At 38.9% G+C, this 27,992-nt stretch overlaps 1 protein-coding gene across 4 annotated transcripts in view; it reads right to left on the bottom strand.

Annotated features, from left to right (window-relative positions):
• The window catches only part of Mis18bp1 (MIS18 binding protein 1), a 36,424-nt gene extending 11,913 nt beyond the window's left edge, over window positions 1–24,511 (bottom strand). Inside the window, exons 1-10 of one of the 4 annotated variants that reach the window (XM_040743013.1) lie at window positions 24,415–24,511; window positions 19,669–20,291; window positions 16,364–16,848; window positions 12,659–12,732; window positions 10,576–10,706; window positions 9,852–9,939; window positions 8,787–8,935; window positions 5,787–5,890; window positions 4,141–4,237; window positions 851–1,658 (exon numbers count right to left, since the gene is read on the bottom strand). In XM_040743013.1, the coding sequence (XP_040598947.1) occupies window positions 851–1,658; window positions 4,141–4,237; window positions 5,787–5,890; window positions 8,787–8,935; window positions 9,852–9,939; window positions 10,576–10,706; window positions 12,659–12,732; window positions 16,364–16,848; window positions 19,669–20,200 (2,468 nt within the window). In that variant the 5' untranslated portion in view covers window positions 20,201–20,291; window positions 24,415–24,511. Of the gene's footprint in view, window positions 1–850; window positions 1,659–4,140; window positions 4,238–5,786; window positions 5,891–8,786; window positions 8,936–9,851; window positions 9,940–10,575; window positions 10,707–12,658; window positions 12,733–16,363; window positions 16,849–19,668; window positions 20,292–20,561; window positions 20,706–24,414 lie in introns of those variants that run through there. The other 3 variants (XM_040743016.1, XM_040743015.1, XM_040743014.1) reach the window with 3 other exon arrangements.
• Window positions 24,512–27,992: the final 3,481 nt, after the last annotated feature.

Raw genomic sequence — 27,992 nt, 5'->3', positions numbered from 1 at the left:
AGGAAGACTCCGGTAAGCGAGCCAGGTGAATCTCGGCTTGTCACTAGCAAAACAGAGCACACCTGAGAAAATTGCTGCTACCAAAATCTGTGCTTCTCTCTGTTCTTCCGTTTCTAAAATTCCTTTAAATCTTTTGTTATTTTGCGTGAAAATTCAATCCCACTCCTGACACCATTATGTATAGAGAAGCTTTTTCTTTGCTAGCCACTTTGGTTTATCCCGCGCCAGCCGCCTGGGCTCTGCCACATTGTAGCCCCCAAATAAACACAGGAAGCTATATTAATTATGAAGCTGTTGGCCTTTGCTTGTTTCTTACTGGCTAGCTCTGACTTAAGTAATTACCCGATAATTGTTAATCTAAGTATGTCTCTTACCGGAGAATAGTTCCGGGCTCCTACCCCATGGCATTACATCTCGAACTCCCTGTGTTTCTCCTTCCCAGAGTTCTCCTGGACTCCTAGTCCCTCCTATCTTGGTTCCCTATAGGCTCAACAGTACTTTATTGACAAATGCACAGGACTTCCCCCAACAAAATGTGATATATCAAACATACGCATTTAATCCCAGCACTTGGGAGGCAGAGGCAAGCGGATATCTCTGTGAGTTTGAAACCAGCCTGGTCTACAGAGCGAGTTCCAGGACAGGCTCCAAAGCAATACAGAGAAACCCTGTGCTGAAAAAAACCAATAAACAAATAAATAAAATAAAAATGTGATTTATCACCAGCAGCAGACAGAACAAACTGCTCATTTCTTCTGAATAGCTCACAAAACTGATGAGGAATCATTAAATCAGGCCCCTCCTGCTGCTGTAACCATTCTGCAGATACTCCAGAGACAAAACTACTTACCAATGAAGCTTCTGTAATTCTTGTTCATTCCATTCCTCATCATCAATTAAACCAGGTAGACAGCGGCCTAACAGTTGCTGGCTCCTTGTATCAGACCCCTTAACTTCAACTGGAAAGTCCTTGCTAACACCAGATTTTGGAAGAGTTTCTTTAGCAGAAGATCTAAGTTTCTTTGATCTGATATGAGAACCAGTGTCACCTTTAGATTCTGAAACCAGTAGGATATCTGTTGTGATACTGCATGTGCTCTTTCTCTGGTCAGTCAGCCTTTCTTTGGTGTTTCTTGCTTTGGTTTTACTTCTAATCTCTATTTCATTCTCATCACTTGAAAAAAGTGGTGAGGACCGGCTGTACGATGATACGGCTACTTGATTTTCAGTTTTCTTCAATTTCGAGGGCAACTTAATATTCTTCTTAAAATCACTGGTGACCATTTGCTTATTTTTAGAACAAGGTATCTGAATTTTCTGTCTGACAGTCAGTATATCACATTCACTGCAATCTTCCTTGGGGTAGCTTTCATAACTCACATTGTGTTCAAAGGTCTCTGAGGACTTACAGGTAGAACTTACAGGTACATCTGACTCATTGAGTTCTTCAGGCTTTGGTTTGAAAAAATCTGATACTCCTCTGATACAGAGATTGTGCTCCATACATCTGCGCTCTATCACCTGTCTAGTTTTAAGTGGTGTAACTAAAACACACACTTCCTTCTGATTCTGAGGCAGGTATTTTCTGTCTTTGTCAGAGGTAGGCGGTTCTGGTGAATTCAGGGCATCAATGGGTACATTTAATACTTCAGTTCTCTCTTTTTTCATTGAACAAAACCAAACCAAAACCAAAATCTCTTAAGTACAGAAAAAAATACTTTTTCAAACCAAAACAATTTTCCCCATAGGTTACACAAAGCACTGGTCTATTTAGATCACTCCTACTTTCAAATGTAAGCATTTGGTTATTTACACAATCCTGCCAAGGCCTTTCCAGTTTACTGACATACATGTAAGCTTCTCTATCTGCCCTTCAATATACTTTCAATCGTTCACTGACCCTAAATAGAACTATTCTCTATGGGTATGAGAACACCCATTTTAAAAATCCCCTTGGGCCTGAACATTGTTCACTTTCCCTGAAAAATTTCCTTTACTTATATATAAGATGAACTACTACTTGCTTAGGTCTTTTCTTTTACCAACTGTATCCACAAACTGTCCCCACTCTTCAGACTAAAAGCTCTCCATCCATTTTCAGGATAATTTTTTAAAAGGGCATTTTGGTATCCTACTTTTAATTGTACACCAGTCATCTTTAGCTACATTAAGGAAATCATTAATGCCAGGACTTTATTTTCATAAATTGTTTTTTTTATTTTACTGATATTAACAGATAATAAACATGTTTTAATAATCAATTCTCAGAATTTTAAATAGGAGACAATAAGAAATCCATTAGGGTCACTAAACCTAAACAGGCATGTAAGATTAAAAAAAGTTGAATTAGTTAAGGATGCAATCAGGAAAATGTGAACTTTATGCATACGGGTAGCTCTCCTTTCACCTCCAACATAGCCAAAGCAGCACCTTTTTGCAAATTTCTCCCAATCTCCAAGAATTATCATGGGAAAAAACAAACTGCAGAACTTGGTATCTTTATTCTATCATCTTATAGGGGAAGAAAGCCAATGAGATCAGCTGTCTGATCTAAAAGCTGAGAAACCAGAAGTCATTCTACATAAAAGTTTAACTGTACTAAATTCTATTTATACTTAATTTGGTAGTTTGAACCAGAATGGTCACCATAGGCCACATGTTTGAGTGACTGGACTGTTTGGAAGGAGATGTGTCACTGAGGAGCAGACTTTGAGGTTTCAAAACCCCATGTCATTCCCAGATAGCTCTCTGTCTCATGCCTGAGGGTCATATGTGAACTCTTGGATACTGTTCCAGCACCATGCCTACCGAATGCCATGCTCCTTGCCATGACAGACATGGACTAAGCCTGAAACTAGAAAGAAGCCTCCCAATTACATGCTTCTTTCTATAAGTTGATGTGGTCATGGTTTTTTCACAGCAACAGTACTAAATCACCACACCATCATAACAAAATACTGCAAATATGTACACATATTATGCCATAAAAGATAGCAACAAAATAAACAGTTGACAGTAATGGTGGAGGAAACTGCAAAATTATAGTTTGCAGATAAGTTATTTGATTAGTACCACTATCCTAATAAAAAGAAACCAAAAATATTTCCACAAGACTTTTCATGAATATCATAGATTTACAAAGTATTTTCTTCCAATTTCTTACATAAATCAAATAAAGCAATCAGTTAGATCATTTCATTCTATTTAATAATCTCAATAAATAGCTGGGCAGTGGTGGTGCACGCCTTTAATCCCAGCACTTGGGAGACAGCGGCAGGCAGATCTCCGTGAGTTAGCCTACAGAGCGCCAGGAGAAGCTCCAAAGCTAACACAGTGAAACCGTCTCTCAAAAAAACCCAAATTAATAATAATAATAGTCTCAATTAATATTCAGCCTCTTTTTTTTTTTTTTTGGTTTTTCGAGACAGTTTCTTTGTGTAGCTTTGTAGACCAGGCTGGTTTTGAACTCACAGAGATCTGCCTGCCTCTGCCTCCCAGGTGCTGGAATCAGTGGTTTGCACCACCAACACCCTGCTCACTCAGTCTCTTTTAGGTACTTTAAATTGTTTAAATCTAGTAGCCTAGAAAGTACTGTATTCTTCCTTACTTTTATGAATTTTGATAGTTTCTCTTCATTCTCACTTCAGTTATAGTAAAATATACCACTAGGCCCATGAATTTATCATAACATGAAATCTTGAACTTGTTAGTTTTTATAGAAAAGGCACTTTTTGGTTGTGAGCCTAGCCTTTAACGGCTGAGCCACCTCTCCAGTCCAAGAAAAGGCACTTTAGATTTTGGTATACAAACCTCTAATTACTCTGAAATCAACCTTCATCAAACTTTAACTATGGCATTAATTTTATAACAGGAAACATTCATATGAGCAGATTTAAAGCAATATATAACTTTATGAGATAAAGTTACTTGGGGATCATTTTAAGGCAAACCTATAAATAATATCATATTTAAAATAACATGTTATTTCATTAAATAATCATTTTATGCACAAATAACTACTTTAAGCCATTAACATATTTACCATTTTACAATAAGAAACTTAAAAAGATCATTTATTATGCTAAAAATTATTTTAAACAGTTACTATTCTACTCATTACACAACTACCAAAGATATTACCTTGCTTCTGACTTCGAACTTCCTTTTCATTTATTCCTTCAGAATTCTCAAAGTTGTTTGAAGGAAATTTTCTGCAATCATTTTTTCCAGCTAATTCCTTCAAAATAAATAATGTACTTTTAACAACTACAATGTAGACATGATCTTGGGCATTTCCACAGCATACATCAAGTATTGAAAAATTTTAGGTACTTCCTACTCTACAAATTTCATTAATGGAGCATTCAGAAAGTCCTGTTGGAACTTAACTTTAGAAGTAGTACACAGGGTTACATGATCCTACAAAAGTCTTATTATTTGCAATTTTACTTTTTGAAAAATAAATATTTACTTTCTAATTTATGTGCATGTAACTGGGCACACGCTTTTAATCCCAGCACTTGGGAGGCAGAGGCAGGCGGATTTTTGTGAGTTTGAGACCAGCCTAGTCTACAAGAGCTAGTTCCAGGATAGCCTCCAAAGCCACAGAGAAATCCTGTCTCGAAAAACCAAAAAAAAGAACCAAACCAAACCAAAGCGTATGTATCTGAGTATAGGCCATATGTGTAAGAGTGTCTAAAGGAGGCCAGAAGAGGGCTTCAGATTCCCCGAAGCTGGACTTAACTGATAAAGGCTCACGGAAGTGAACTATGGCCCCCTGGGAAACAAGAAGCCCCCCTAACCACGAACTCGAGTGATGGAAGGACACTACCTTGTGCAAATCGTCTTCTGATACATGCTTGCTTGAGGTAGCACACATATGCCCTGCCTCCAAAGAAATGGATGTAATTTTTAAAACAAAATAAAATATTATACTATGGGAACTAAAGTTAAAGTTAACAGTTTTCTAAAATGCAACTGAGGCCTTTAAAGGAGAAAGACTTGACAAAATCTTACTGCCTAGACATGTGAACTGTGGTTATTTGACTGAAGGCAGCTTTAAAAGATAATGACATCATATCCAATCATTTAAGATGCATAAAGAAGTTATTGAAATTTTATCCTATGGACATTTTTGTAAGCTACATACTTAAAAAATTTAGGAGTACTGAGACAAACCAAGGGTATATCTCTCATACATTGCAAATACTCTATCAATGGAAGTATATGCCATCCTATGGTTTTTTTCTTTATTATTTATTAAACATGGTCAAAAACACCTGTTTAACTTCAACAGCAATTCCCTCAAAAAGCAGTTTTTGCTGCTCAATGTGAGCTTCTCCTTTCCTAAACTCTTAGACACTGGCTTAAAAAACTCTTGAGTCGCCGGGCGTTGGTGGCGCACGCCTTTAATCCCAGCACTCGGGAGGCAGAGGCAGGCGGATCTCTGTGAGTTTGAGACCAGCCTGGACTACCAAGCGAGTTCCAGGACAGCCTCCAAAGCCACAGAGAAACCCTGTCTCGGAAAAAAAAAAAAAAAAAAAAAAAAAAACTCTTGAGTCTATTTTCCTGAAACAAATCTTGGAATTTTTAAGATCTCAAATACAGTCCTTTTGACTTTTGTAGTTTCTGAGTTAGGACTGATCAATATAAATGATACTTAATCAAAAAGAAATTGTATCTTTTGATGCAGTCCTGAAACTTTTCAGGTACCGCATTATGTTCCTAAATATCAGTACCTTACCTAACTAAGTTATATATGCCATTATTTAAATAGTATTACTTACTTGGTTATGTAAGAGCCTTAATTGTGGTTTATTTTGACAATTATTATATCCAATGTTTATTTCTGCACCTCCTGGCAACCCATTGTGCTTATTTTTCTTCATTCCTGTGAATTTAAAGATCTAGGATTAAGTAATTACATAGAAGGTTCAGTGTTTTTCAGCAGATTATGATGTTCTGTGCCTGTATTGCCATCACCTTGGAGATTAAGATGGAGTGTTAGCAATATAAAAGACTACCTCAGGGAAAGAAGGGAGGGAGAGGGGAAAAGGAAGAAAAACAAGAGAGTGAGACAGAGGGAGAGGAAGGAAGGGGAAGAAAAGGGGATGGAGGAAAGGAAGGTAAGCTGCTTTTCCATATTAAAGAACTAACTACGGAAAGAAAAATCTGTGTAATGAAACGTCATATATATTCACTGTAATTTCAATATAATAAAATATTTTTTGTAGGACAGGCCACTCTCTGTAGGGTATGGTTTAGTTTAAATCCCTTTTATTTTCCTAAAATTAAAAAAAAGATCAATAATATTGTTTATATCTGCTTTGAATCTCTTATTATATCTAATAACAGAATAGTATAGCTAATTTTGTGAATTTACACTTATACATCCAAATTATACATCAACTAAATAGAAAGCTAATGATTGTTTTTCCTTTGTTTCTTTATATATGAAATTATGTGTCAGTTAATTTATATACTTCAATGTATAACTAAATCCACATTATTTTCAGCAAAATCAAATTTTATATTTTGTGTAGAACTTTCATTTTTTTCTCCATAGGAGTATCGTGACTCACACACAAACACTAATTCAAAATTAATTAACTAAAATAAGGACTTCGTTTAGCTGCTATTTTTGATTTTGTGGCTGGATTTTGTACTAGAGACCAGACTGACCTTGAACTCCAGATGTTCCTGATTCATTCTTCTAGGTGCTGGATTTAAAGGTATGTGCCAAAACATCTGGTCCTAAAGGTACTTTCTTACTCCTTTAGAAACTGCAAAGATGAGCCGGGCGGTGGTGGTGCACGCCTTTAATCCCAGCACTCAGGAGGCAGAGGCAGGCAGATCTCTGTGAGTTCGAGGCCGGGCTGGACCGACAGCCTCCAAAACAATACAGAGAAACCCTGTCTCGTAAAACCAAAAAAAAAAAAAAAAAAAAAAAAAAAAAAGAAAGAAACTGCAAAGATGCCAGGCAGTGGTGGCACACCCCTTTAATCCCAGCACTAGGGAGGCAGAGGCAGGCAGAGCTCTGTGAGTTCAAGGCTAGCCTGGTCTTCAAAGAGAGTTCCAGGACAGCCTCCAAAACTCTACAGAGAAACCCAGTGGAAAAAGAAAAAAGAAAAAAAGAAAGAAACTGTAAAGACACCCAACAGATGGCTCTGACCCGTCATATTACTATATAGTAAAGGAAGCTAATACTATAATAAATCCATAAGATGCTTATGTAAGTGCTATAAACGGTTTTTTAAACTACAATGGTTATAGTACTAAATATGGAAAATCACATAATTAAATTAGATAATTAATAATGTAAGAACATTATCATGGGTTGGCACATTTATTATAACCTTAGCTGTTTAATGTTAGGCACAGTTAAGGTTTTTTTCCATTTCATTTTTAATTATATGTATATATGTATATATGTCTGTATGTGGGTTTATGTATATGCAATGGCTTCAGAGGCCAGAAGAAGGTATTAGATTCCCTGGAGTTGGAGATACAGGCAGCTGTGAGCTGCTTGATGTAGGTGCCGGGAACTGACCTCAAATTCTTAGCAAGAACAGTTCATGCTCTTAGACACTGCGTAATCCCTCTGACCAGTTTTTCATTATTTTCTTGTAGAAAATGTAATAATAGCCAGGCGTTGGTGGTGCACACCTTTAATCCCAGCACTCGGGAGGCAGAGGCAGGCGGATCTCTGTGAGTTTGAGGCCAGCCTGGTCTAGAGCTAGTTCCAGGACAGCCTCCACAACAATACAGAGAAACCCTGTCTCGAAAAACAAAAAAAAAAAAGAAAAAAGAAAAAAAAGAAAATGTAATAATGTATTAGTAATACATCCCACTTAACACATGTTTTCTATAACATTTGTAAGCAATCATATTTACAACTCAGCTCTCTTTCCTAATAAAATAACTCAGGGTTATTTTTCATTTTGGAATTTAAGAAGGGGCGTGGGGTGGGGTGGACAATAGTAAGTAATATAGTCCCATGATTCCAGAAGACTTAAATGTTCTAGTAAAGTCAATAACCAACCTGCAAATCTTACAAAAAAAAAAAAAAGACTTTTGTAAAAAGGAAGGATTGAGAAAGATCTAAACTTTGGTAAGTGAATTTTTTGCAATAATTTACACATTTAAATTATTGCATTCTTTGAACTAAAAAGTTCGAGAAAGGGAGTTCCACTGACAACAACATTAGAGTGAGATGCAGTGTATTTATATCTAACATGATACCATACCTTTAGCAAAAATAATCTGCAATTCTCACAAGTTCTAAAATTGGGCACAGCCCTTAGCTACAAAGCGTAGGTAAAATTCCAAGAAATGTGCGTAACAGATTTCAGTTAATTTTTATCATCTGTATAATTGAAAGGACTGTAAGCTGCTTTTTATACATTATTTGTGAGAGTAGGGTGGTGTTAGATGTAGAGTATAATGTTAGAAAAGAGCTGACATAGAACAGTTCTGCCAACTATCTTAATGGCACTTGCCAGTCAAGAATATATGCCAGTCCCTCCACAAAAGCAAATACAGATACTTGTTGGCATCCTAAATATAATCTTTTATTGATCTGGGTTTTGGCATTGTGATTCAAGGTTTATACCATGAAATAAAAAGCAATAATGATGATGAGCAGCAGTCTGCAGAGTAGTGAAAAACCAGGAATTTCAAGGTACTATTTAGTCAAGGAGAATCACCCTACATATTATATACAACAAACGGTGTTAAGCTTATGTAAGACTCTACCACTGTAGCAACAAAGAAAAATTCAAACATACCCAAGTTATCATCAGTAAGGTCATAAGTGATGCTGGCCTTTTGGAGGACATCTGTCTGTTTATCTTCTGCATCGTTTTTCATTGGCTTTTGTTTTTTATGAAGTCTTACAGTTTTCTGATTGGTCTTATTCCTGTTCTTTATTCCAGCCCTAAAACAATTGTGTTATTTTTTTCTCTAATATTGGCTCTCAAAAAAACTGAAAACCTCAACCCACAAATAATAGAATGATTAAGGAGTTCAAGGCCTGTCTGGGCTACACACTGAGATTAACCTGTTACATGAGACCCTTTTCAAAACAAACAAGCATTTAAAAAAACAAAACAAAGCAAAACCAATTATTTAAGCAGATTGAAGAAAACTCTACAGGACAGGATTATAAAATATTACTGGGCAGTTGCCTATTTTTGTAAATAATGTTTACTGAAACACAGTCATGCTTATTCAATTTACATATGAATACGCTTTACTCTTGAAAAGACAGAGTTGATTGGTTGAGAAAAGAAGTTAACATGTCCAGAAAAATACCACCTGGCACTTTACAGGAAAAACAAGTTACCAATTCCTACTATAAGTTACTTGTGCTTCGATAAAATTTAAAGCTCTCTATCTCCTACTGGCTCCCAAAGAACAAGAATTAATAAAATTTTTCTCTCAATACCTGCTAAATACTTGTCAGATGACACTCAAAAACTATTGAAAATTAGTGGATAAAAAAATTAATCAAAAACTTCAGACCAATATTTGACAACTACACACCATTCAAAGGGTAAGTGATTGAAGAATTCTCCTTAAAATATGGCTAAGTTTTCATTCTTTTTGAATTTATTCAACATGACAGAAATTCCAATAAAACGTTATTTCTAAATCACCTACAATCATAAAAAAATCCAAAACTAGCATATCAACACAAAACCCAACAAATGAAAACCATTTTACATTGACTACAGAGGCGTATACATATGAAAAGGACTGTTATATTCTGTACCTCAAATGAGTACATGTTAGGGACCATAACTAACACCTTGATAAAGCTGATTTAAAAAAAAACATTAAGGACACTTTACCTTAATTGTTCAAGAAAATCATCAATGTGTTCCTTCCAATTTCGGGGGAATCCAAACATAAATTTTCTTATGAGATAACAGGGATACCCTATTTAGAATAAGAAAAATGAATACATAATTTTTAATTTAAGAAAAGAAAAAAATAAAATTATCCAAAAGCCTAGAATTTTAAAGAGCCATCTCTAATTCACTGTCAATCAATAAATGCATACTTGTTTTACTATATGCTAAGCAATGCTGGAGATACTGAGGACCCATCAGGTAAGCAAATAAAAATCCCACCACTACACATTTGATGTCTAGTATGTAAGAGAAAGCAAAGCCAGGAAGTAAAATTCATTGCTAGACTGGTATTTACAGAAAAAGTGGGTAAGCATTTTCATGGGAGAAAAGGGGAGGACAGCAATTTAAAAGGGGGTAGTCATAGAAATTCTACTGAAATAGGAAGCCAAGTTCTGGGAACCTGGGGGAACGAGTCATGTGGCAATATAAAATTAGAATATTAGAAACAGGAAAATGAAAGCATGTGACAAGAGGACAACTAGTCTGTGAACTAAGACTAGCAAAGCTGAACTGCCATGAGGTGTTAGTACTAGCCATTTATATAAAGGTAGTGGGGTGTGAGGGACATTACAAGGGTTAGGGCCAATTTATGAGCCTGGGTATTTATTTAAGAAAAAGAAGAAGCTATGGAAAGATTTAACTAATAATGATACGTATTTACCTGCTTCTTTCATGGAAATCTGGTCTATCAATCCTTTTAATATATAAATGTTGCCCGATAATGTCCTAAGTTCATTGTGTTTAATCCGCTCCACAATTATGTTACTATGCCAATAAACGTCAGTCATATCTCTATGGAAAAAAGGATAAGCTTAGTAAGGTCAACATATTTACACTTTACCAGAAACTGTATATACATCTAGAAGCATACAAATGTATAATAAAGTATAGTGATTTTGAGTTGGGTATATATAATCACAGTACTTGGTAAAAGCAGAAAGATCCAAGATCGAGGCCATGACAACTAGGGCTTTGTGGTGAGATGAAGTCAGATCACCCTTCCGAAAGAAAGTACTAATTTTGTACTTTCAGCTACTGCAACCATAACAGTATTACTAATCTAATTACAAAGCACTTGAGGGCTAGCCAGTACAGAACTCAACTGCTTGTCTAATGTGATCCTCAGAGTATATGCCAAGAAGTATATTATGGTCAATCAATCTATCTAATATAAAATGCAAGCCTTTAATCCCAGCATTTGGGAGGCAGAGGCAGGTGGATCCCTGTGAATTTGAGGCCAGTCTGGTCTACAAAGTGAGTGCCAGGAGAGGCTCCAAAGCTACACAGAGAAACCCTGTCTCGAAAAACCAAAAACAAACAAACAAACAGCATTAGCAAGGCAGCCTCTTTCCTCACATTTTTGTACTGTGTTGGCTTTTTTTTTTTTCTCCAGAAATGTTATTTTTACTTATTTAGATGAGGTCTTGCTTTTTTTTTTTTTCTTCACATTTTTATTTAGTGTACATTTGCCAATTCTAAGGGGTCAAGCAAGAAACAGCTTCTGGGGATCAGTTCTTTACTTCCAACATACTGGTCCCAGGGATGGAACAAAGATTGTACAAGCTGGCAGCAGGCATCTTTGCCCTCTGAGGCATCTTGCTGGATCCTGGGTCTTACCATGCTACCCAAGATAGCCTTGGCCTTCTACATCCTCCAAGTACTTGAGATTATAGATTACATGTGCACTCTCACTCCCTCCCTCCTGCTCCATGTTCTGAAATGCCAAGTAGATCATGTAATTTTGAGGCAATTTTTATCTTTTCTTAACCATAAATATAAAGGCAAATGTTTTTACCTTCCATTTTGTAAAAAAGTTTCTAGTTGAGAAAAAATACTAAAGTTGCAAATCATTGACCCAGAAATTTACTCTTCATACTTCTTTAAATGAAACTAACAATAAATATAAAATTAGAACCAAATATGAAGATCTATTAGATAAGTGGTGAGTAATAAACACATACATATATGAGTTATAAGGAAGTTCTCTCAATTGAATCAAGACATGGTTTCTCTAAATAGCCCTGGAGAACTATGTAGACCAGGCTGGCCTCAAACTCACACACAGCCTTTGCCTCTGGAGTATTGGGATTAAAGGATCGCACCACCATAGCCCACAGCTTCATTTAACATTTAAATCAAACGCTAAGAGGCACTTATCTTTAATAATGTAAATATTAACTCATTTAATTCTTGACACCACCTACAACAAAGCTGAGCACTAAGCATAAGGCAAAAGTTACCCTCAATGCATAGTAGTGCAAGGCCAACCTGGGCTATATGAGACTCTTAAAACAAGAAAAGCTTTCCACGGTGTTGGTCATATTATTATTACCAATGTACATTGGTAGTAAGCAGCACTAATAGAACTCACAAAGGCAATCTATGCTGCATCTTAGACATTCTGGAAAAGGGGATAAGGCAGTAAGATAGACAACTAGATTTTACATATCCAACCTTAGAAACCAGGATACTTCATTGTTTTACTATGGAGAAACTGAGTTAAACTCTACTTGCCTGACAATGCTTTTACTTCTGAGACAACCAGAGTATCAATTACTTAACATGTAACTACTTGACAGCTTTAAATAATTTTGATCCTTTGATGGTCAATAATTTACATCAGATAACTTGAGCAGTTCATAACATCAGGGAATGTATTTTGTACAAAGATGCTATTTGTCACTGATCACTTGCATAAAACCAACTTAAAAGTTAATAAGAGAACACTTAAATGTTATACTTACACCAGCTTTCCTTCTACGCATATAGCTGTATTATTATTGATGACTTTAATCATCCATTCCTGTAGCTTGACTGCCTAATCAAGCATAAAACAAAGAACTCATTTCTTGTGCTACTTGCAAACAGGATTATAAAATTAGCATTAAACATTAGAAAATCTGAAGTACAAGAAAAATCTTAATACCCTAGTTTTTTCTTACCCATCTATCTAAAAACCAGCCCATTTTAAACAGCAATTCTCTTTTGTTTGTTTTTTCGAGATAGGGTTTCTCTGTAAAACAGTTGTGGCCGTCCTGGAATTTGCTCTGTAGACCAGGCTGGCCTTGAATTCAGAGATCCACCTGCCTCTGCCTTCCAAGGACTGGGATTAAAGGCATGCGCTACCAATACCCAGCTTAAACAGCAATTCTTAAAACTTCCATACTGAATAAAAGAAAAAATAGAGACATTTAACTGAGATTGTATTATATATTTGCCTATAATACAGAAAGATCTACATTTCAAATACTCATATATAATGGCTTAGCCATAAGGGGGAAGAGAATCTTAACACGTTGAACCACCAAATGTTTTCGAAAACACAGCAACTTTATGGGAACAAAAAAATGTCAAATACAGTATTTACCTTGTCTCCAAAAAAAATTAGAGTATTAGCCGTTTTAGAGCTACATTTTCAGTTTCTATACACCATAAAGGTCACAGCTGGTAATAAATATTCAATACCATTCTATTCCAAAGCAAACAGCTGAATAACTCAGAAAATGTTTTTAGTGTAAGTAAAATGTCATTAAAATATAAAATTCTCTATGAACACTGATAATAAAAACATTTATAGTTAATAACAATTTAATAACATAAACAATTAAAGTGTTTCTGAATAGAACTAAAGCCAAAATTAATAGGATACTAATGAGTGCCAGTCACTTTAAATAAATGTATGAATTTATAAATAAAGGCAAGTTCCCCAGTGACTTTAAACTGAACCAGGAAAAGATGTTAAAATGGGTGGATGTTCTTTGGTATTGCATTTCTTAATCAATCTTTTAAAATATAGGTATTTGGGCATGTAGCTCAGTGACATGGCATAAGTCCCAAGGTTTGCTCTCCAGAACTGAAAAAGAATTAGAAGACTGGGATTAATGCTATTTTCACCACATTAGGATATGCCAGCAGGAAAGATGAGAGAGCTCCTTGGTGTGCATTAGATTCACTAGTTATGTTATCTTTACAACACTAGGAAGAAAGCACCATCTCCATTTTACAGAAAAAAAAAGATAAAGTATATCTAAATAATTTTCCTGTAATATATGACTAGTGGAATTGATGGGTTACAAGCCAAATTCTAGAATTTTGTGCTATACTACTTATTTAAAACATGCTGTCATTAAACATTTGAGCTATAGGCACTGCTCTAGATATTGGGGATTCAACAAGAAATAAGCCAGATGCCATTGTAGAGTAAACACGGCCTGTGTATGAGAGCATACTGGGAGGAAGTAGAAGCAAAAAGGAAGGAGATGGTGTTCAAACAAATATATACACAGTTACTATGAATAAGGAAAGCATACAGAGGTGCTTAAGACAGATAGTTAAGAAAGGTCTTGGAGAAGAGAACTGAATACAATAAATTAAAAGTCCACATGGCTTAGAAGATTTTTCTAATCAAAGAACAAGTTAAAAAGCCCTTAAATAGGTAGCAGGAAAAGCACAATTACTTGAAAGGGGTAAGCAAGAAGGAATATAAGTTTGGAGATTTCACTCCATTTTTTTTTTTTTTTTTTGGTTTTACAAGACAGGGTTTCTCTGTATTGTTTTGGAGGCTGTCGGTCCAGCCTGGCCTCGAACTCACAGCGATCCGCCTGCTTCTGCCTCCCAAGTGCTGGATTAAAGGCATGCGCCACCACCGCCCAGCTCACTCCATGATTAATGATGTGGAGAATGGTAAACTATGATGTGGGATAATGCTCTTGTTCACTCACACTGGTTTAATAAAACACTGGCCATTAGCCAGGCAGGTAGTACAAGTGGAGCAACCAGACTAGGAGAATTCTGGGAAGAGGAAAGGCAGAGATGCAGTCGCCAGTCAGATGCAGAGAAAGCGAGATAAGAATGCCATACTGAGAAAACGTACCAAGCCATGTGGCTAAACATAGATAAGAACTATGGATTAATTTAAGTTGTAAGAGTTTGTTAGTAATAAGCCTAAGCAACAAGCCAAACAGTTTATGTTAATACAAGCCTCTGTGTGTTTATTTGGGATTGAATGGCTACAGGACTGGGCAGGACAGAAACTTCCATCTACAAAACTGGAGTAAAGGCATAAGTTTCTCTTCTGTCACTAGAAGTTACTGGAAAAAGTGTTGAGAGCTAACATATAATGGTTGAAATGATGGACCACAGAAAATCTGCATGGGATGAAAAGAGCACATGTGACTGTAACAAACTAATGGCTGTCTTAGTGGCATCAGAATATTGAGCATAAGGTAGGTATAAAGATTAGTGAAGGGGGAATTATAATAACATGAAAAACGTCCTCATGATAATCCGGTACATATGCTAGCAATAATGAGATATGAATAGGGCTCAAGTAGACGACAAATGTAGAAGAGGAATCATTAAAGAAACAGAAATCGATGGGTGGCAATGCACATAATCCCAGCAGAAGCAGCTGGATCTCTGAGTTGGAGACCAGCCTGGTCTACAAAGCAAGCTCCAGAACAGCCAGGACTGCTACATAGAGAAACCCCATCTTGAAAACCCAAAAAGAAAAGGAAAGAGAGAGAGAGAGAAATGAAAAAGAAATCGAGGTTGTTTATATAATGCCCATTATACAGCAAGTAAAAAGTTCATAGAACATAGATAACAGTATTGATGATTTACATATATATTTATTTATTATGTATACAGCGTTCTGCCTGCATGTATGCGTGCAAGCCATAAAGAGGGCACCAGATCTCATTATAGATGATTATAAGCCACCATGTGGCTGCTGGGAATTGAACTCAGGACCTCCAGAAGAACAGACAGTGCCCTTAACCTCTGAACCATCTCTCCAGCCCGAAAATTCTCAACTCTTTGCTGTTTAAATTCTTTTCTATTGCAAATGTTATTAGTAATACCTCAAAAGTGCCAGGTGGTGGTGGTGCACGCCTTTAATCCCAGCACTCGGGAGGCAGAGGCAGGCGGATCTCTGTGAGTTTGAGGCCGGGCTGGACAGATAGCCTCCAAAACAATACAGAGAAACCCTGTCTCGTAAAAACAAACAAAAAAACAAAACAAAACAAAAAAAATGGCCGGGCGTTGGTGGCGCACGCCTTTAATCCCAGCACTTGGGAGGCAGAGGCAGGCGGATCTCTGTTGAGTTCGAGGCCAGCCTGGTCTACAGAGTGAGTTCCAGGACAGCTTCCAAAACAATACAGAGAAACCCTGTCTCGAAAAACCAAAAAAAAAAAAAAAAAAAAAAAAACCACCTCAAAAGTTAGAAAAATAGAAGTAGGAGCAACGTGAGCATTCATATATTACAGGCATAAGTGAATTGCTGATATTTACAACTAATAATAGAGCAAGACAAGAATAATCACTGAGTCACCTTTCTTTCAACCCATTCATCCTTTCACTAGGATCATAGTTGTTACAGTTAATAATAAAACAAAAAAAAAACATAATGAGAGTTTAGATGAAGGAAAAATAAAAATAGAAATAAATACCTGACTTAAATGTCTTCCTACCTGGTATTGTTTAACTTCACTTACAATAGTTGCAAGCTTCGAAACCTTCCTTTGAGACCGGCCAAATACTGTTAGATTAGGTCTTGAATTTGCAGGCATAATTTCACAGGTATCTTGCATGGAATTTTGATGAACAGTCCTGCTAGAACCTGTTTCTTCATTTTGTTTTAAAATATCCTCTTTTGCAGTTCCTTCTGTTAACATGTCACTGTCAGAAGTCATCAACTGACTATGATTCTTAATAGGAACACAATTAGTACTAACAGTCTTAACAGTATTTTCAAACTTTTCATAAGTAGAATCAATGTCTTCCAAAACAAATGTGTCCTTTTGGGGCGCAGTGGTTTTAACAGTATTCACCTTTGAATGAAGAAGTTGTCTAGCAAACTGAGCTCTAGTTAATGCCCTGCTTGAAATGCTTGAAGCTGTAACATTTTTTTGTTCTTGGTTCAAAACTGGAAGCTCTGCCAAAAATACAAAAAATAAAATTTATAGAAAGGCCCTATGGAAATAAAAGTTGTTTTAAACTACTTATATTAAAAATACATTAGATTAGGAGTGCTCAATCTAAGTGTCTGTAGTTTTTGTTTTGTTTCTTCTTCTTCCGAAGCAGGGTTTCTCAACAGGCCTGGCACTCGCTCTGTAGTTCAGAGATCTGCCTACTTCCCAAGTGCTGGGATTAAAGGTATGAACTACCACCACCACCTGGTTTTGTTTTTTTAAGACAGTCTTTCTATGCATCCCTGGTTATCCAGGAACTCGATAGGTAGACCAGGCTAGCACCAAACCTACCTCTGCCTTCTGAGGACTGAGGCATGTATCACCACACCCATTTATTATAATTCAAGGTTCAGAGTTAGTTCTTACTGCCCACTGGTAACTACCTAGAATATTTAACAATAACTGGAGGTGGGGACAAAACTGACAAGCATTAAACAAACAACACACAAGATTTAGCATAACTTCAATTGTGCCTTTTTACTTTCTTTTCCTGCTGGTGTTGAATCTTTTGTTTCTGGGTGTCATGATTTGAATAAGAATGCCCCTCATTGCTGCCCCAAGCTCATATAGTTGAATGTTAAGTCACCATTTTAGGCACTATTTGAAAGGATTAGAAGGTATAACATTGGTGTGTGTGGTGGTTTGAATAATAGTGCCCCAGTCTGCCTGTGGATCAAGATGTAGATCTCAGCTACCACCCCAGAGCCTGCCTTCATGCCATCATGCTTTCCCTGTCATGATACTGGACTAAGCCTCTGAAACTGTAAACAAGCTCCCCATTAAATGCTTTCTTTTCTAACAGTTGCTGTGGTCATGGTGTCGCTTCATAACAATAGAGCAGTGCCTAAGACAGTGGACATGATGCTTGATGATTCCAGAGGAACTGCTTATAGGTTGGCACTTTAGAAAGAGAAACAGAGAAAGTCTTCAAACTTTAGAAGGCATTTGAGTCAGTAACAATCGCTCCTTGTCTTCACTTCACTCTCTATACTTACATTATACTGAGGGGAAAAGAGCAAACTCCAAATTACAATTTGCCTTTTCAAGACAAAAGCATACTATTAAGCCTCTGTAAACAGTCTTTGGCCCTGATTCCTCCTTGTACATGCAGAACCAAAGTCTCACATGGAGCTATCTTTACTGAAATTTTGGGTTAGCAACACATTCCACACTACAGTGTACCAAAGGATGTCAGGGCCCTATGGAGCTCCTTCTCAGGTGGTCCTAGGGGCATGGACAATTCACAAGTTCTAACCCACCATTTAAAATTCAAAATATGAAACCTAGTTGCAAATCCCTTTGACTGTTTTAATGGTAGGGTCTCATATAGTCTAAATTGTCCTCAAGTCTGAAAGCCTCATGAACACTGGAATATATCAATCACCATGCCCAGCTTTTGACACAAGTTTTAGGCCTTCAAAGAAATAAAAGTCTGTCAACTAGACAAATATGGACTAATAGTACTATTTCCATTTTATTCTGATTTGTATTTTAAATCTTTACATTTAGTGCATTTTTGAATACAGAAGTGAGTTTTTCATACATAAAAGGGATAATACTTAAAAATTTGTGCCAAAGAAGAAAAAGATCATTTTATATGTGCACATTTGGACAAAGAGTCATCAGAATCTCAAATAAGAACCTCATCTGCTCACAAATCCTATCTCTGACTCATATATGCTCTCTTATTCACACACACATATACAGAGTATGCACATACATATGTACATATACATGTTATATATGCATATATATCATGCTACATTATTTCATTTTCCCTTTTTATACTCCCACTTCCTATAAGAAATATTGTTTTGTATATTCTTTGATCTGTACCCCAAATTGTCTTATAGTTGTTAGGCCTGGTAGCACATACCTGCTGTTTAGCACTTAAAGGCTAAGATAGGAGTCTCTCAAGTTCAGGTTGGCCTGGCTTGCATAGCAAGACCTTCTCAAAACAAAACCTCCACAACGCTAGTTAGTGGCAGTGCTTGTATAATATACTTGAGGCTTCACACTTAATTCCCAGTATAAGAAAGGAAGGGAGGGAAGGAGAGAAAGAGAGGAGGAAGGAAGGAGGGAGGGAGGGAAGGAAGGAAGGGAGGAAGGAAGGAAGGAAGGAAGGAAGGAAGGAAGGAAGGAAGGAAGGAAGGAAGGAAGGGAAAGAGAGGAGGAAAGAAGAAAGATTTCCATTTTTCATGTCTTACCACTTGTCTATTTTTCCAGACCAGGCTATGTTATCAACAATTATCCATATCATACGACATAGCCCCACCTCCATGGTGTTTCTGTGTAACTGACTTTCTTATCTATCATGTCCTCTTGAGCTGCCTCTTCATCCATGATGCACTAAACTCACAGCTAGTCTCTGAGTTAGGTTAGGTTAGTTGTTCGGATATGCATCTGTTACCTCACAAACTTTTGCTCCTAAAATCTCATCTTCTCATTGAGGCTTATTCCAACACAGCACACCTTTCACTTATACCCATCGTCTTTACACTTTTGTTATTGTCTTTTGGAGACAAGATCTCACTATATAGCCCAGTAGTCCAGGCTAGTACTGACACAAAGCATTGCTCCAGACAGCCTCTTTAAAGAATTTATCATCATGCCTGGCAACTTTTTCCCCCCTCTTCAATTATACCACAAAAATTACTTTTAAAGTTCTCCAGACATTTTGGTATTTTCTTCATTATGATCTCCCAAGAACTTAAAAGTGTCTGACACACTAAACAGATAAAAAGACATTGTAGCTTTTTAAATCCATGAATAATTAAACTAACCTCCTAATGAAGTATTATTGGATTGGAATGATTCTTTTTTTTCCTCACAGAGGTAGGTTTGTTGCAACTGAATTTTCTTATCTCTGTCAGAAGTAAAGACTTTATGTTCACATTTTGGTGATCCCAACATATTACTGCTCCTTGATGCTTGTTCTTGTTTGTCATGTTGTACTTTTTCTTTCATTCGTTGAAAGATTTTTCCTGGTGTTTCACAGTTTGTTTCACTTCTTAATCCATTCACACTGGGCTTTATAGCACTGACATCAAGATAGCTGTTTAAAGGAGCAGCCTCTGAGAGCATGGTGGATTGAAATATATTTTTATTGTTAGAAGTTGCCGTTTCTAATAACTGATTCTTTTTATAGCCATTCAACTTCAGAGACGACTTTTGATATTTCACCAAATCTTTTATAGGAGTAAGTGTGCCTGAAGGGATGCTGTCAATAAAGACTGCATCTACAGGCATATTTCTTCTTGGAGATATCCCAGAAGACAAATGAATTTCTGAATGTTTCAAAGGTGTTGCAATCATCTTGATAAGACAGTGACAACAAAATCCTTTTGATAGAAAATTCAATCAACACAAGTTTCCAGGCAGAACTTCAACAGGACTCAAGAGAAACCTGTAATAAAAACATTTTTTAAATCATTATTTGGTGATTTTTAAGTTTACAGATTTTCTGTAACAACATTATACCACTAAAAAGGTTTAACTGGTTCTTACCAACACTAGATAATTTATACATCACAAAAATTCAATGTTTTTATTAAATTACAATTTCATTCTTTTTCAAGAGAAAAGCAGTTTGGCATTCAAAAAGGAAACCATTCAACAAGTAACCTAGCTATTATCCCTAAATTGTAACTTATAAATATCCATTTTTGAAATTTACCTGACAGCTATGGGAATGTGTTCCTTTAAGGGGTTTAGAGCCACCCAGGATGAGGTTTCCTGTACACTTTTGATTCTGATGCTAGAGCTGTACCCCAGGACAGGTATACATTCTATGGCAGCAGTGAAATGTATTCAAACATCAAGTCTTTCAGGTTCCAATCTAGTATTTGCATAGAATAACATTTCCATTAGGTACTACATTAGACTACAAAAAACAACAACAAAAAAGTTAACAAATATGCTTCCCTTTATGCACTTAGGCATGGCTACAATGATCCTAATGTATGCTGATATTCGAATCTAATTATTTAAATAGCCTGGTTCTACTATGCTTCAGAATATTTAAATTATAAGATTTTAGTTCAAAAATTCAAAAAAAAGAAGTAATTTGAGTGTATCAAAATCCTTTAAATGTATTGCTATTTAGAAGTTTTGAAATTTATTTAAATATAAATGGCCTTAAACTTGTTTTTTCTTTCTTTCTTTTTTTTTTTTTTAGACATTCTTGCATTATAGTCCAGACTGGTATCAACCTTGAAGTCTTCCTGCCCCAGTCATCTTGGTGCTGGGATTACGCACGTATTACCACACTGTTTTTTTTTTCCCCTCACATGTAAATCGTATTTTCCATAACTAGAACTAAAAATTCCAAGTATAAAACTATATATTGCATTAACACTTACAAATTAATATTTCACTCCTAGGTGCCTGGTGCTATGGTGGAAGCCTCACCCCAGACCCTGGCATCCATAAACCCAAAGAGTCTGAAATGTTAAGCCCCCTCTGTTATCTCTCGAAATCCTGCTGTATCTCAGAAAGTTGACAATGACTACCCCTCCCCCACAGATGCTAAAGACTACTCCCATAGGGTCTTTAAACTGCCCCCCACCCTGGAAAAATAGATGTGTCATTTTCCGGTCTCTTTTTCCCATCCCTCTCTGGGGGGCTGGAAGGCCACCTGGGAGAGTTGTATTCACTAAATATGGGCTTTTTCTAATTCAGTTTGATTTGGTCTGATTTGGATTGCTGCATTGAGATGCCTATCTGGGTATAGAAACTTTTCACCTGGAACTTACCAATCAAGATTTATAGCATGTCTTACTATTGATTTATAACAATTCTAATAACTTTTTACATCATCTAAATGGAAAAGACTTATTATGGAAAATATTAACACATATGGGTGTCTAGTGACACATACCCCATATTCTAGCACTCAGGAGGCTGAAACTAAACAGGAAGTTCAAAGTCAGCCTGGGCTATGAAACCTTGTCTCAAAAAATAGAAAAATAATTACTAAAGCAACTAGATCAAAGGATATCATTTTCTTTTTCAAAAAATGAATAAGTGGATGGTTGGTGGTGGCATGGTCTTTAATCCCAGCACTCGGTAGGCAGAGGCAGGTGGATTTCTGTTGAGGCCAGCCTGGTCTACATAGGGAGTTCCAGGACAGCCTCCAAAGACACAGAGAACCCCACTCCCTATCCCCGGAGATGTATTCATGAATAAGCAACTTGAATATCCATATAGAAAATCTTACTTTATGTAATAATTTATTTTTTTTTCTTTTGTTCTGTTTTTGAGACAGGGTTTCTATGTGTCTGGGTACTTGCTCTTTAGACCATGCAGGTCTCAAACTCTGCCTCCTAGTACAGGGACTAAAGGTCTGCACCACCACACAATGCTACTTGAAGTCTTTTCCAACAGTTGACAAACATGAATCTTGTAAGTCTGGCCCTGTGACAAAAAAGAACAAAAAAAAAACTTGTAATTTTCTCACAAATTTTAGCTCAACAACTATGTATTGATACACTTTATTCATTATTTTAGCACTGCTAGAGATTAAATCTAGGGCCTCAGGCATGCTAGGCATATAACCACTGAGCTACAGCCCCAGCACTCAATAGATGTATATTCATCAGGTGGGCAGTGATGGGAGTTAGTAATATCCACTAACACTATCAAAAAAAAATCCTATACTTTCTCAAAAATAAAAATGAATAGACTACACAATCTCAGGGGAAATTGGAAAGTATGGTCAAATTGACCTAATCTCAGTTCCTGGTCTGATAAACTGCTTCACAAAACAAACTGAAAACAAGCCCAATCTGTACCAATAGACAGCAACTTCAAGGTGGGAAAAAAAGTTAGCCTCAGGCTCAGGTCTATGGGCTATTGGCACAGCAGGAGGATCGAAGTTCCAGGCCTCCAAGGGGGCTAAAGAGCCAAGTCAACAAACAACAGAACCTTTCAAAAGAAAAGGTAAACTTCAGGCTACAGCTGGCAGATGCTTGCAGCCTACCTAGCCTGGATGGCTCTAGGCTCAGACACTTAGTGCAATAACAATAAGCAACTCACATGTCAGGGTGACTACAAGGAACAAGGCTTAAATGTCATTGTGTGCAAAAAGAGACAGGTCTCAGAAACAAGCCCCCAGACAGGCCAAGCTCAGGTGCAAGCCTAGCCCAGGGCAGGGCCGACATGCTAATGAACTCCAAGATGCTGCTGACACCCCAGTGGACTAACCGCAAGCCGTGAGCCCTAAGAGGGCAAAACTATCACCCAACGAAAGGTTACGAAAGCTACACTTCTTGAATGGTGTGTAGGGGTCACTGCCAGGCTCTAGCCTCTGTGTTGATACCCACAGGCAAGAGGACTTGGGACCCTGGCCGCCACAGTGAACTTCAGGCACTGTCGCTGGACTCACACAGACCTGTCAAGTCAAAGTTCTATGCTCTCAAGGGCCTCCTGGGACTTCCACCAATGCAATCCCCCCAGCCTGCTACAGCTGAAGATTTTCACAATGTATGTGGGTTCAGCCCGCACACTTCCAGAAGCATCATTGCCACAAAAGATCCCCCAGTGGAACCCTGCAGAAGCATTTCTGCCCAAACAACTGTTCCCGGCTTGGTGAGATGTCTGTTAATTTTTATATTATCATATCATTAAGAAATGTCTGTGTGACTAAACTGAGCATATGAGAAAGACAAATCTTCCATGGACATTCTAAGTTCGCCTTACTGACTTTATTTAGCCCGTGTTCTCCCCATGACAACTCATTTATAAAATTCAATTCAATGTACTCAACAGCAAAAACAATATAAGTAGCGACATTAAAAATTTTCCAACATTTAAAGGCAAAACAGAACTTATAACCACATTAAAAAACAAAACAAAACAAAACCACACGCTTACGAGCATAAACACGTTAAGAAACCCGTAAAACAACAACGACAAAACAGGCCAGCCCCGAAAACATGTATACAGGCAACATCACATGGCCCCAACAGGTTATATCTAGGGATATACATACACACACACATGCATATACACATAAGCATGCAAATGTTATTGGCGAAAAAGGAACCACTGAATTTCGAGGTTTTTCTAGGGACTTGTATGTATATAAAGATATGCATGCAAACTGCTATTGGCGGAAAAGGAACCAATGAATCTCAAAGAGAGTAGGAGGTGTGTGTTAGGGAGGGCTCGGAGGGAGTAAAGGGAAGGGAGAAATGCAATTAAATTACAGCCTCAAAAATAGACAGCGAGCAGCAGCAAAAGCACCTGGCTGTCATCAGCGTCTTCCTTTAAGGGTAGAATCCGGACACCCTCCACGTTTCCAGCAGTTTCCCTAAAGATGCCTGCGCCGAGCACGGCATTTAATCCTAAGAAGGCGTAGCCGGGGAGGTGTCTGCGAGTGCTGTACCTCCCGGACACCCCTGACTCGAGGACAAACGTGGCGAGCGCCCCGGCAGCGGGGTCAGCGCGCGGCAGGGCCGACACTGCGCGATCGCGACCGCGGAGGAACCGGGCGCCTCGTCCCGGGCGGGGGACGGGAGCGGACCTACCTCGGGGAAGGCAGCGGCGCGAAGCCGAGGCGACCGCTCGGCTCCCAGCGCCCCCAGGGCTCGCGGCGCCCCCGGACGCCCGGGCGGGGCGACGCGCGCGACCGCGGAGACTCAGACTCGGGCTACGCTCCCCTCAGGTGACCGCTTCCCGGCAGCGGACGGCAGCGCTGGATTTCAAATCCCAAGAACCCGCCCCCCGGCGCGCCGGATTGGTACGCTCAGCAACGGCGTCAGCGAGCGTCTTCCGCGCACTCCCGGAAACAGGGAGGCACGCCCTCGCGTCCCGGCGGCCGCAGCCCACGGCGCGTGATCCCGAGCGCCGCCGCGGCGACACGTGGAGGTTGTTTCTCTCCACAGGACCGGCGCTCAGCCGCGCCTGCCGCTCCTCCCGTGATGCTCTGCGCAGCGAAGGGGGACAACGGCAGCTGACGCCCGGCGCGCTCGCTGCGCCGCGGGAGTTGACTAAGTTTGACCCTTCCGGGCCTCAGTTGTCAGTCTCCGGGCTGCGCTCGCGGCGGGTTTCCTTCTCGGTCCAGTCCGCTTAGTGGGTTTGAAGGGATTTTTCTTTCAATTCGCCAGCCTTTTTTCTTTAAAACAAACAAACAATTGTTCTCAGGAAGTAGACTGAACGTAAAGTTTATATTCGCATTGTAGCGTTTAATTTGAATCGCCCCGGCCGGAAATGCAATTTTCTCTTCTTTCGAAGCATCTAAACACCTTGGTAGAGCAGAACACTTTTCTCGATGGGCATCGGTTGCAGCGCTTTTCGTGGCCGGGGTCCCTAAAGTGCGCTTTACCTCTTGGTAGCACACGCCTGTGACCCCAACGCTGGAGGGCTGAGGCAGGAGGATGGAGAATTGGACAACGGCCTGCAATACATAGTGATTCGCTGCCCTAATTTGGAGTGGGGGGGCGGGGGATCAATAATTTAACATTAAAAGTAGGAGTGAGGGCTGGAGAGATGGCTCAGAGGTTAAGAGCACTGGCTGCTGCTCTTCCAGAGGTCCTGAGTTCAATTCCCAGCACCCACATGGTGGCTCACAGCCATCTGTAATGAGATCTGGTGCCCTCTTCTGTCCTGCAGGGATACATGGAGGCAAGATCTTGTATTCATAAGAGTAGGAGTGAGCCGGAATGACAATGTACCTCTCTGGTCCCAGCTACTCTAGTGGCTTCTTTTTCTATTTTTAAAAGATTTGTTTTGTGTGTATGAATTCCTGCATTTATGTATGTGTACCGCGTGCCCACGGAAGCCAGAAAAAAAATGTTGACTCCCCTGGAACTGGTTTACAACCGTGTGAGTGCTGTAAATTGAACTCAAGCCCTCTCTAAGCAGCCAGTGTTCTGGCTGCTGAACCATCTCTCCAGCCAGATTTTTTTTTCTTACCTAATATCTGACATTAGGAACTCATGAATGCTGGTCAAACACTATGCTCCTGAGCTACGTTCCCTAGAGTAGTGAATGGTTCTCAATCTTCCTAATGCTAAGACCCTTAATAAGCAACATTCCTCATGTTGTGGTGACCCCCAATCATAAAATTTCTTGCGTTGCTATTCTATATCTGTAATTTTGCGACTGTTAGGAATCGTAATGTAGATATCTGTGTTATCGGATGGTCTTAGGTAACCCCTGTGAAAGAGTCATTGGACCCCAGGGGTCAAGGCCCACAGGGTAAGAAGCTGCCCTAGAGTCTGGAGGAAAGAATGAGGCCTCGGGTATGGTTGTAAGCCTGGGTCATTGCTATTTTAATATAAGAGATCTGCATGTGAAAGGGATAGTCAGCAGACTCTTGAGCAACCGGCAGCTAAGGGCTTCTCAGCTGCCAGAGGCTTTAATCCACTCCTGGATAAAGGTCTTCTTTCTTCTCCCACATCCCCTTAATTTCCCTTTCTTTCCTGCCACAATCAACAAGAAGTGTCGCAAAGCCATCCTGAGTTACCAGCAAGAGTCATGTCTCAAAAAATAAAATCATAACTTTAAGATAATGTGGGCATAATCAAACGAGAACCAGGCCAATGGGGATATTTTGGTAGCCTGTAAAATGAGTCCTAGCGGGGCAGTGGTGCTGTAATCCCAGCACTCGGGAGGCAGAGGCAAGTGGATCTCTGTGAGTTCGAGGCTATCCTGATCTACACAGGGAGCTCCAGGACAGCCTCCAAAGTTACACAGGGAAACCCTGTCTGGAAAAAACGAACCAGTATCATAAAGAGGAGTCCTGTAGTGTGTTATGGAGGAGGTTCCACCAAAGCCCCCCTCCCCCATCTCCTCCCAAACCCTGCTGCTTCTCAGAAAGCCGGCCAAATGGTGCCCCCTCCCCCCAGAGATGCTCAACACCACTGCTACAGGGTATTTAAACTGTCCCCCAGAGAACAGACTTGTGGTTTTTCTGGTCTCGCTTTCCTATATCCTCTCTGGGGGACCTGAAGGCCATCCTGGAGCATTGTATCCATTAAACGTGGGCTTTTTCTTAAATTCAGTTTGATTTGGTCTGATTTGGATTGCTACATCGGCAGAGAGGTGTATAGGTATGTAGAAATTTTTCACTGTGATTTTGACACAGGACAGGACAAAGCATCAGAAATAAGACAGATATGGAGTGTAGATTCCCAGGCAAAAACGGTGTTTACTCAAAAAGTGTGGGATGACAGCCTATAAGCCAGAGTCATAGAGAAGCAAGAGCCAGCCCTCTTCCAGAAACAGATGGAAGCAGATGCAGAAATCCACAAGTAACCAATGGGCCAAGCTCCTGGAGCACAATCGAAGGGAGGGCGGAGCGATAATATGAACAAAAGAGTCAAGACCATGATGGGGGAACCCACAGAATCAGCTGACCCCAGCTAGTGAGAGCACTGACTCAGGTCTGACAAATGGGGAACCTACATAAGACCGAACTAGACTCCCTTAATATAGGTGGCAATGGCGTAGCTGGGGCAATATATGAGGCCACTGGTCACAGACTGACTTAGTGGAGCCCGTTCTTTATGGAGAGATAACTTGCCCAGCCTAGACACGGGTGTGGAGGGTGGGGAGCCTTGGGACAGACTTAGTAGACTTTCTAGGGGAAGCCTTACTTAAGGGGTGAGCAGGAAGAGAGTAGAAAATGGGATTGGAATGTAAAAAATAATTTTAGAAGTGTTTTAAAAAGGTAAAAGTTTAATAAAAAAGTGTGGAATGAGGAAGAGAACTGACAGACAAGTAGGTTGTCCTCCAAAGTCTGAGAGCAAATGATACTGAACAGGTTTCTGGAATATTCCAGAGTCTGCAATTCTCTACTCCTCATAAAGATGTCATTTTTTCCCCCAAGTAAATTTGGTTTCAAGATTTTGTTTGTGTAGGATATGGACTCGTTGCCTGTTACACATGGAAACATCAGGCACTGACCTATACCTGGTGGGCTTTCTCTTGAAAATAAAGAGTAGGAAGAAGTGGGAAGTGACTGGCACATTCCTATAGTGTTGACAGGGAAGATTTTACGCCAGTGGGTAGCACATTGTAGATTAAGGACTTGCAAGCTTGTCTCTTGTTTCCGTGGTTCCACAGTCTAAGGTTCATGATACTTGTTCAGAAAACCCAGAGC

Source organism: Mesocricetus auratus, unplaced genomic scaffold (genome assembly GCF_017639785.1).
Source record: "Mesocricetus auratus isolate SY011 unplaced genomic scaffold, BCM_Maur_2.0 Super-Scaffold_15014, whole genome shotgun sequence".
NCBI lineage: Eukaryota > Metazoa > Chordata > Mammalia > Rodentia > Cricetidae > Mesocricetus > Mesocricetus auratus.
Note: the sequence above shows the minus strand (reverse complement) of the source record. Positions and strands in the feature narration are given on the sequence as shown.